The sequence below is a fragment of the Dryobates pubescens genome, chromosome 8 (genome assembly GCF_014839835.1).
Source record: "Dryobates pubescens isolate bDryPub1 chromosome 8, bDryPub1.pri, whole genome shotgun sequence".
Taxonomy (NCBI): Eukaryota; Metazoa; Chordata; class Aves; order Piciformes; family Picidae; genus Dryobates; species Dryobates pubescens.
In genome coordinates, this window is record NC_071619.1 from 40780576 (window position 1) to 40791703 (window position 11128).

Below are 11128 nucleotides of genomic sequence, written 5' to 3' on the forward strand. Positions count from 1 at the left end.
CAGGTACTTCTAGACATCAAGGTCTCCCCTGAGCCTCCTCTTCTCCAGGCTAAGCAACCCCAGCTCCCTCAGCCTCTCCTCACAGGGCTGTGCTCCAGATCTCTCCCCAGCCTCGTTGCCCTTCTCTGGACACTTTCAAGAGTCTCAATGTTCTTCTTAAATTGAGGGGCCCAGAACTGGAAACAGGGCTCAAGATGTGGCCTAACCAGTGCTGAGTACAGGAGGACAATGACTTCCCTGCTCCTGCTGGCCACACTATTCTTGATGCAGACCAGTTTTAAACACTGTTTGTTCATGGGGCAACAGAAAGTATACTGTTCAAAGTTATTATCACAAGACTACTGTTTGAGGCAGAAACATTGCTGAAGAAGTATTCTTATGAAGGCAAGACCATTCACTATTCTAACCTCCAAGGGCAACATTTCCTTACAGGTGGTTCTATGCCTCTGTCATCTCTGCTACTACTTCTTTTTGAGTTCTCTGTTTCTCTTTCTTCTTTTAGAAACATATCAACAATCTGTAGAGAGAGCTCTGAATCTTTGCATTCAACTCCATACCACCACAATCGTATTACGCATTGTCTTTTTTATATCTATGTTGCAGTGTGCCCAGGCAGCCAGGAGGGCCAATGGCATCCTGGCCTGCATCAGGAACAGTGTGGCCAGCAGGTGCAGGGAGGTCATTCTCCCCCTGTACACTGCACTGGTTAGGCCACACCTTGAGTCCTGTGTCCAGTTCTGGGCCCCTCAGTTTAGGAAGGATGTTGAGTTGCTGGAAGGTGTCCAGAGAAGGGCAAGAAAGTTGGTGAGGGGTTTGGAGCACAGCCCTGTGAGGAGAGGCTGAGGGAGCTGGGGTTGCTTAGCCTGGAGAAGAGGAGACTCAGGGGTGACCTTCTTGCTGTCTACAACTCCCTGAAGGGAGGTTGTAGCCAGGTGGGGGTTGGTCTCTTCTCCCAGGCAACCAGCACCAGAACAAGAGGACACAGTCTCAAGCTGCACCAGGGGAGGTTTAGGATGGAGGTTAGGAAGAAGTTCTACACTGAGAGAGTGATTGCCCATTGGAATGTGCTGCCCAAGGAGGTGGTGGAGTCACCATCGCTGGAGGTGTTTAGGAGACTTGATAGGGTGCTTGGTGCCATGGTTTAGTTGGTTAGATGGTGTTGGATGATAGGTTGGACGCGATGATCTTGAAGGTCTCTTCCAACCTGGTCTATTCTATTCTATTCTATTCTATTCTATTCTATTCTATTCTATTCTATTCTATTCTATTCTTATTCTATTCTTCTCTGCTCTACTCTACTCTACTCTACTCTATTCTAATAAGTTAATTTTATTTCCCTCCCTCCTTCCTGTGATGCTCTGAATTCATCATTATCTCATTGGACATAAACATGGTTAACTTGCCTCGAATCTGATTCTTGTGTCAATGTTATCCTTTAATTAAAATACCATGGTTTACTTCCTGCTATTTATCCTAATAGGGAGCTGTCAGAGAAAAATAAATAAAGCAATCCACCCGACATTTGTGCTCAGCTTTGGCTTTGTTGGTGAAACAAGGCAAGTCTGTTTGTGCTTGCTTGGCCAAGAGGATGTTTCACTTTTCTCTTACAAGGTCAGCTCTTCTCTCTCTGTGTGCAGATTTTGATTTATCTTTGACTCTGTATGACCAAACAACTTAACAAACATGTCAGTTTTCCCCACCCTGATGCTTTCTAAAGACGTTTTTAACTCCACTAGAAATATAGCAACTGGCCTGTCCCAGAATAAGATTTTTTCCCCCCTCTACTGAGAGTTGATAATTCAACAAAAGACAAGTATCCCAGGTCCTTTCTCTCTTTTCCCTGAACATTGAAGGTTTACAGCAGAAATCATAGCTTTTACCCTTACCCTTACATAGCTTTTACCCTTGCACCATGTTCTATTAAATGACAGCCAATATTTATTCCTCCGTATTTCCCCGGTTATTAATTGCTTCCTAACACTCCTGTCCACTTCCATGTACTCCAGTGCATCCCAGAGATCATCAGCTGAGGTTTTAGGTAGCACACTGTTTCATGACATTTGCTAAGCCCTTGTGAGCACAGCCCTGAGGGTTTTGTATTAACTTCTAGTCTTCCCATTTCTGATGTGGTACCCTAGTAGAGAAGTGGTGACATTTTGGATCAAAGTTCACAATTGTTCTCTCCAGGATGAAGTACCCATGGGAAAGCCATAGAATGTTATGGGTTGGAAGGGACAGAGGGGGCTGCTCTTGCCCCTTGGAGTTTGCAGTCCAAAGGAGTACAAGGCACCCAGGATGTTCTCTAAGTGGGAGGTGGTGGAGTCACCATCACTGGAGGTGTTTAGGAGTTAGTCATGAGGTGTTGGGTGACAGGTTGGACTTGATGATCTTTGAGGTCTTTTCCAACCTTATCAATTCTATGATTCTATGAGGTGGCCAAGAAGGCAAACAGCATCCTGGCCTGTATCAGGAGCAGAGTGACCAGCAGGAGCAGGGAAGGGATTGTCCCCCTGTACTTGGCACTGGTGCAGCCACACTGTGAGTCCCGGGTTCAGGTTTGGGGCCCACACTACAAGAAACACATTGAGATGCTGGAGAATGTCCAGAGAAGGGCAAGGAAGCTGGTGAAGGGTCTAGGGTCTGTGAGGGGCAGCTGAGGGAACTGGGGTTGTTTAGTCTAGAGAAAAGGAGGCTGACAGGAGACCTTTTCACTCCTTACAATTACCTGAAAGGAGGTTCTAGTGAGGTGGGGGACAGTCTCCCTATTAACAAGCAATAGGATGAGAGGAAATGTCTTCAAGATGCACCAGGGGAGGTATAGATTGGCTATTAGAAGAAGCTTCTCGACTGAGAGTATTCTCAAACAACTGGAACAGACTCCCTAGAGAGGTGGTTGAATCTCCATTTCTGGAGGTGTTTAAAATAGGCAGAGATGTGGTGCTGAGGGACATTGTTTAGCACCAGCCTTGGTACTGTTAGATAATGCTTGAAACTGATTACCTTAAAGATCTTTCCCATCCAAAATGATTCAATGATTGTATGATTCTAAGAGAAGCCTTTGGGGAGACCTTCCTGTATTCTCTCAGTACTTATGAAGGGCCTTATAAGAAAGGTGGGGACAATCTTTTTAGCAGGGCTTGTTGTGACCATGGGGTGATGGTTTTCAACTAAAAGAAGGTGTATTTAGACAAGATATAAGGAAGACATTTTTTATAGTGGGAGTGCTACCCAGGGAGGTGGCAGATGCCCCATCCCTCGCAACATTTCAGCTCAGGTTGGACTGGGCTCTGAGCAAGCTGATCTAGTTGTCTCTCCTCACTGCAGAGGGGGGAGGGAAACTGGCTGAGTTTTAAAGGTTCAGAGAGACACTTAGAACAGAATAGAATTAACCAGGTTGGAAGAGACCTTTGAGATCATCGAGTCCAACCTATCACCCAACACCATCTAATCAACTAAACCATGGCACCAAGTGCCACATCCAATCCCCTCTTGAACACCTCCAGGGATGGTGACTCCACCACCTCTGGGGGCAGAACATTCCAATGGCTAACAACTCTCTCTGTGAAGAATTTCTTCCTAACACCCAGCTTAAACCTCCCCTGGTGAAGCTTGAGACTGTGTCCTCTTGTTCTGGGGCTGCTTGCCTGGGAGAGGAGACCAACCCCCACCTGGCTACAACCTCCCTTCAGGTAGTTGAGCAAGAAGGTCTCCCCTGAGCCTTCTCTTCTCCAGGCTAAGCAACCCCAGCTCCCTCAGCCTCCTCACAGGGCTGTGCTCCAAACCCCTCCCCAGCCTCGTTGCCCTTCTCTGGACACATTCAAGAGTCTCAATGCCCTTCTTAAATTGAGGGGCCCAGAACTGGACCCAGGACTCAAGGTGTGGCCTAACCAGTGCTGAGTACAGGGGCACAATGACCTCCCTGCTCCTGCTGGCCACACTATTCCTGATGCAGGCCAGGATGCCATTGGCCTTCTTGGCCTCCTGGGCACACTGCTGGCTCATGTTCAGCCGGACCTCAGCACGTTGCTGGCTCATAACTGATCAGGCTGCTCTCCAAGCTGAACAGCTCCAACTCTCTCAGCCCCTCTTGGTAGGGGAGGCTGTGTTTCAGTCTGCTTTTCTGTAGTCGGCTTCCCCGTTTTCCATCATTCCCTGGAAATGTTCAGGCCGTTGCTTCCCTTTCCATGTGCAGCTTTACACACAGCAAGCAGGGGCAGGCGGGGGGCAGGCGGGGGGCAGGCGGGGGGCAGGCGGGGGGCAGGCGGGGGGCAGGCGGGGGGCAGGCGGGGGAGGCTGCGACTGTCGGCAGCCCCTCGCCGCCACCGAGAAGGAGCAGGGGGCTGTGCTCCAGGACACACCTCAGCGCCGAGGGGAGCTCGGGCTCGCTGGGGCGGCGAGCAGCCTCACTCTTTTCCAACACCCCCACCCCCTCGGGCTGCCCGGCGGCCGGAATCGCCGCCTAAACCAGCCCCCACAGCAGGAGGGCTTGTGGAAGGAGAGGGTGGTGAAGGGGGCGAGCTCCGCCACCGTAACCATTGCCGGTGCCACCGCCTCACGCCCCGCCCCGCGGTTACCTCACGGCGGGGCCGGGCGGGGCGTGGCGGCGGCGGCGATAAAGGGCGGGAGCCGGGGCGGCGGGGTGCGCGCGTGAGGCTGGCGTGGGCGCTGCGGGTGCGTGGCGGGGCCGAGCTGCCTGGTAAGCGGCGGGAGCGGGGACGTGAGGGGCTCGGGGCCGCGGCACGCCCCGGGGCCGCGGCACGTCCCGGCTGCAGGGTGGGGTCCCGTAGGCGAGCAGCTGCTCGAGGCGAGGGCAGCGGCGGCGCTTTTGCAGCCGTGTCTGTAGCTCAAAGCGTCTGAACTGCCGCTTCGGCGGGGCTCGGGCGCGCCCTGCGTGGTGCCTCGGCTCCGCTCTCCGGAGCTTGGGGTTTGGAGGGAGCTCGTTGTGGGGTAGTGTCACAGGGGTATGGCTTCCTGCAGGTGCAGTCACCCAGGTCTCTTTAGGTGTCGTGTCAGATTGTGTGTCTTGTAAGGGAGGAGCTGCTGCAGTCAGGTACTCAGTGGTGATGGAGGTGAAGGGATATTGTCCTTGCTCCCGCCTCAGGTTGGAGGCAGTGAAGTTTCCAAGAGAAGCTGCAGCTACTCTTTGTACTTCTGGGAGGCAGGCAGTGCTTGCCCTGGCTTCTGTTTGCTCCTCTGCACTGAACGACTGACTTCAGATACTAAACACTCTGCTGATGGAAAGTATTGGCAGTGAAACCGAGTACTGGGTTCAGTTTTGCAGACCTCCGTGTAGGGAAGACATTGAGGTGCTGGAGTAGATCTGGAGAAAGGCAGTGAAGCAGGGGAAGGGTCTTGTGAGGGCTGGCTGGGGCAGCTGCGTCCAGCTCTGGGCTCCCCAGTTCAAGAGGGACAGGGCTCTACTGGAGAAGTGCCCAGCGGTGGGGTACAGGGATGATTCAGGGACTGGCACCCTTGCCTTTTGAGGAAAGGCTGAGAGACCTGGGGCTTTTTAGACAGGAGAAGAATGAGGGGAGATCCCATAAATTTATGAGTATTTGAGGGCTGGGTGTCAAGAAAGAAGGGGCAGCCTCTTCTCATTTGTGCCCTGTGATAGCACCAGGGAAAATGGATGGAAACTACAGCATAGAAAGTTCCACCTCAACGTGAGGAAGAGCTCCTTTTCTGTAAGGGTCACAGAGCACTGGAACAGGCTCCCCAGAGAGGTTGTGGAGTTGTCTTCTCTGGAGACTTTTAAGACCTGTCTGTATGTGTTCCTGTGCAACCTGCACTAGATTCTATGGCCCTGCTCTGGCAGGGGGATTGCTCTTGAAGATCTCCAGAGGTCCCTTCCAACCCCTAACATCCTGTGAACTGGGATTGCTCTATCTGAAGGGGGGGCTGAGAGAAGACCACCTTGCTCTCTAAAACTCCCTGGAAGGAGGTTGGAGCTAGGTGGCTGTTAGTTTCTTCTGCCTACTAACAAGTGGCAGGACTAGAGGAAATGGCCACAAGTTGCACCAGGAGGTTTAGATTTGGTATTAGGAAGAAACCTTCATGACTGGAATAGACTTCCCATGGAGGTGGTTGAATCCCCATCCCTGGAGGTGCTCAAAATATGCTGAGATATGATGCTAATGGAGGTGTTCAAGAGGGGATTGGACGTGGCACTTGGTGCCATGGTCTAGTCATGAGGTCTGTGGTGACAGGTTGGACTGGATGATCTTTGAGGTCTCTTCCAGCCTTGGTGATACTGTGATGTTTTAGCATCAGTTTTGGTGGTGTTAGATGACGGTTGGGTCTATCTTAAAGGTCCTTTTCAACCAGAATGGTTATGTGAAACATGATGCATGCAAACTGCTAACATCCCAAGTAATTTAAAGTTGATGAGATCCTGTTGTCACTAACTTAAATCTTGCAGAGGAAACATATGAGGAAAATCTTGCAGGAAAACATATGAGTGGTTTGGAAGTGGGAGGCTTCATAGGCTGGCAGCCTGAAAATTTAACTCTTCCCTTGAACTGGAAATGAAATACTTCCATCTTCCTGCCACAAAGACAGGGGTGTGTATTATTCTTCTAGGTGAGGATCACCAAGCAGAACCAAGTGTGTGGTGGGGTGGGAAGCACTGCTTCCAGTCCTTTCTGGTTGCTGGGTGGGATGTCTGTGTTTTCCTAGCTGCTACAGAAGAAAGAGAGGGAAAGCTTTCAGAGCTGAAAGCACTTGCAGCTTAAGGTAGAAGTCATGGAAGACTCTTGTGTTATTTAGTGAGCTGAAGAATTTAATGATAGTGCAGTGTTTTTAAGATGCAGATGTACTTTACTGTGTTTGAAGTGCTTGAGGACAGCTGCTGGCAAGCTTGATGCCTTTGGGTTTATGTTGCATTGCAGCCTTAAGGATTGAATTTGAAGAGTCCCTTGATTTCTTGTAGATTAATTATCTTCCAAATCATAGGTTTGTCTTGTGCCTGCTGGAGTTGATGTGATTCACAGCAGCAGGGCTTATAATGCAGCAGATCGTGCTCAAGGGCAGAAATTGCTTCCTCAGGGCCATTATTACCTTGCTATATCTTTTGTCCAGGCTTTTATGTCCTTCTGTAAGAGAAGGTGACAGGTCAAATGAGCTGTTCAAAACCTGGAAACTGGAGGAGGACAGCCATGAAATGATAACAGCTGCTCTTTGACTCTTGCTTGAAAAGTATTCCATGCACTATATTGATGCATGTTGGGAAACCATATGGTTGAGTTTATGGTAGGTAAGAGTTAAGTACATTAACTTTGACTAGTCTGGTCTTGGCAGCTTCAACCTTCACAAGTACTGGAGGCAAAAGGTGAGGCATCCCTTGGTCTGTAGCTTTCAGGAAGCACCTGTCCACAACAGGAACCTGGAACACTTAGGAAAGTATAGTAATGCCCGTTGGAGCTGTGTGACTGAAGAACATATCTTAGTATATACTGTGTGCTTCAAAACACAAGCCACTTAAACACAAGAGAATGACCTGGTCAGCTGTGACAAGACTCTTAAAGTTCAGACAAGGCTGTGACCAAGTCTGTCCAGTGAGGCTTTTAAGTCTTTAAAGTGCATCATTAACATGATGTGTGCCTTAACCTCATCTGAGTGCATGCCACCTCTTAAAAGCTTGTTTGCCTTCTACAAATGACGTAAAAGGTTGGGCCAAGCATGAATAGTTCATAAAGGTAGTCTATGCATTGTCTGAAGAAGAGTAAAGAGTTGCTTACAAAGACTGGAGCACAAATGGAGTAGTTGTGTTACCTGACCTCATAGCTGAAATTCTGTCCAGGGTGCAGAAGTGCTGTAGCTTTTTGGGGGGAGCAAGATCTACTTCAGCCTTATGCCATGGGTGATGGGTATTGGATAGTTAAGAAAGGCAGGAACTTTTACGAAGGGGAAGGAGCCTCTGTAGTTAAAGCACTTTCAGCAGATTGGATGTCTCTCTTGAAACTAACATCTGAATGTCTTTTGCTGTTGTGTTAGTTGGAGAGACTGAGCTTTAGGTATAATGAAACAAGTTCAAAACTTAACTTTTGGAAGTGCTTTGTGCTTATGCATAGCTCCTCTGACATCTTCTGGTGCTGCAGATAGTAAATTTAGGTAGAGTTTTTACCATCTTCATTGACAGAATAGAATAAACCAGGTTGGAAGAGACCTTCAAGATCATCGTGTCCAACCTATAGACTAATCCAACACCACCTAATCAACTAACCCATGGCACCAAGCACCCTATCAAGTCTCCTTCTGAACACCTCCAATGATGGTGACTCCACCACCTCCCCAGGCAGCCCATTCTAATGGGTAATCACTCTCGCTGTGTAGAACTTCTTCCTAACCTCCAGCTTAAACCTCCCCTGGTGCAGCCTGAGACTGTATCCTCTTGTTCTGGTGCTGCTTGCCCGGGAGAAGAGACCAACATCCACTTGTCTACAACATTCCTTAAGGTAGTTGTGGAGAGCAAGAAGGTCTGCCCTGAGTCTCCTCTTCTGGAGGCTAAGCAACCCCAGCTCCTTCAGCCTCTTCTCATAGGGCTTGTGCTCCAAACCCCTCACCAACTTTGTTGCCCTTCTCTGGACACATTCCAGCAAGTCAACCTCCTTCCTAAACTGAGGGGCCCAGAACTGGACACAGGACTCAAGGTGTGGCCTAACCAGTACAGTGTACAGGGGGAGAATGGCCTCCCTGCTCCTGCTGGGCACACTATTCCTGATGCAGGCCAGGATGCCACTGGCCCTCTTGGCTGCCTGGGAAGATCATTTCTCTGACACAAAATTCTTTGTTGAAGTACTTAACTACCTCATTAAAAAAAAAGACAATGACAACTAGAATTTTGTGCCTGTAGCAGGAGAGGAGCTGAGTATCCTTTCAGGTGGAAGGATTCCTGGTAATCATTTTTACATGCAACTATTTGTGTGTGTAAACAGGGAAGCAGAGCATAGAACATATCTGGGAAGCATGAACTAATTGTGACTCTTTTATTCCACCTTGCTGCAGTTCCTTTGGAGAAGACAAACATCGAGATGGCAAGTAAGCGACGCAACACAGACTGCATGTCGTGCAGTGTCCTGAACTGGGAGCAGGTCAGCCGTCTGCATGAGGTTCTTACCGAGGTGGTTCCGATCCATGGGCGAGGTAACTTCCCAACACTGAAGATAACTCTGAAGGACATCGTTCAGACCGTTCGGAGTAGGCTGAGTGAAGCTGGCATTGTGGTACATGATGTCCGTCTGAATGGCTCTGCGGCCGGCCATGTCCTGGTCAAAGATAATGGGCTGGGATGCAAGGATCTGGATCTCATTTTCCAGGTTTCTCTTCCGAGTGAGGCAGAGTTTCAGTTAGTTCGAGATATGGTGTTGCGGTCCCTCCTGAATTTCTTGCCGGAAGGAGTAAGCAAGCTGAAAATCAGTCCGGTGACGCTGAAGGAAGCCTACATCCAGAAGCTCGTCAAAGTGTACACAGAGTCTGACCGCTGGAGCTTGATATCGCTCTCCAACAAGCACGGCAGGAACGTGGAGCTGAAGTTCGTAGACTGCATACGGCGACAGTTTGAGTTCAGTGTGGACTCCTTCCAAATCATATTGGACTCCCTGCTCTTTTACTATGACTACTCGGAAACCCCCATGTCAGAGCACTTCCATCCGACTGTGATCGGGGAGAGCATGTATGGAGACTTTGAAGCGGCTTTTGATCACCTCCAGAACAAGCTGATAGCTACCAAGAACCCCGAAGAGATCCGAGGCGGTGGTCTTCTGAAGTATAGCAATCTCTTGGTGCGAGACTTCAGGCCCATGGATAAAGATGAGATCAAAACCTTAGAGCGCTACATGTGCTCCCGCTTCTTCATAGACTTCCCAGACATCCTGGATCAGCAGCGCAAGCTAGAGACCTACCTCCAGAACCACTTCTCCAAGGAAGAGAGGAGCAAATACGACTACCTCATGATTCTGCGCAGGGTGGTGAACGAGAGCACAGTCTGTCTCATGGGACATGAGCGAAGGCAGACGCTCAACTTGATTTCCCTGCTAGCACTCAAAGTCCTGGCAGAACAGAACATCATCCCTAATGCCACTAATGTCACCTGTTACTACCAGCCAGCACCTTATGTTAGTGATGTTAACTTCAGCAATTACTACCTTGCCAGTGCCCCTGTGTCTTACAGCCAGTCTTACCCCACTTGGTTGCCTTGCAACTGATTGTTCCACTTGACTGTTGAGTGGAGGCTACTGAAGGCCAAGATGCTGAGTGTATATATAGACAAGCAATAACTGTCAGATGGAGGCTTTCTAAAGGAAATATGACTGCATTGGACTGTCCATTTCCTGGTGTGCAGGAGGAATATGCAACCAGATGACCTGCTATGAACCTTTCAGTATGTCTTTACAAATGCCAAGAAGCCTTATTACCTCTTCATTAGGAGAAGAGAACCAGCAGCCAAATGTTGTATTTACAAAATGGAGTAGTTACAAAACTCTCCACTAGTTCTGGAAGCAGCTGTTAGTGTGTGTGTTAAGTGGAGTGTTCAGTAAACTGGGTTAGTTAATAGAAGAAAGACTAAAATGTCTTGAGCCAGGCAGAAGCCAGTCCTGGAATAGCAGCTAGAAAACTCTGCTTTCTATTGCTTAACCTCATTACTCTACACTTCCTCACTTCAAGTGCTGGCCAACTTTCTATTGAATTAATTGTGCAAGAGTGGGCTCATGTCATGCTTGGGCTGCTTCTGCTTTCTGGCTGTGTAGAACTGGTAACTGTTTGGATACTGTCTGTCTTGTAGAGGGCCTAAATGTTGTATCCTGTTTTACCTAGGGATTTATGGGCCTGCCTCAAGTTCAAGATTAATTTCTTGGCAGTTGAAGATGAATTAAGTCTCTCTCTAAAGCATAAGCTGGCTATTTTTTTGCCTTGAGTACAAAAAGTTCAATTTGGATGGTGGGATCTCTAAACATGCCCCCAAACACAACCTAAAACATGCTAATGTGAGAAGCCCTTGAAATTAGGGACTGGAACCACAGTTGGAATAGTTAGGATGGGAAAACTCTTGAGTGCAGGCTCAAGATAAAACCTTTCTTAGTGCATCTTTCAAAACAGTTTTTGGCACACTTGTTGACAAAGCACTGCAGCT

At 48.8% G+C, this 11128-nt stretch overlaps 1 protein-coding gene across 1 annotated transcript; it reads left to right on the forward strand.

The window, feature by feature from the left end:
* Positions 1-9012: 9012 nt before the first annotated feature.
* TENT5C (terminal nucleotidyltransferase 5C) lies at positions 9013-10892 on the forward strand. Its single transcript, XM_009903463.2, has one exon. It carries the CDS (start codon positions 9030-9032, stop codon positions 10200-10202), a length of 1173 nt encoding a protein of 390 aa, XP_009901765.1. The 5' UTR covers positions 9013-9029; the 3' UTR covers positions 10203-10892.
* The last annotated feature ends 236 nt before the right edge of the window (positions 10893-11128 follow it).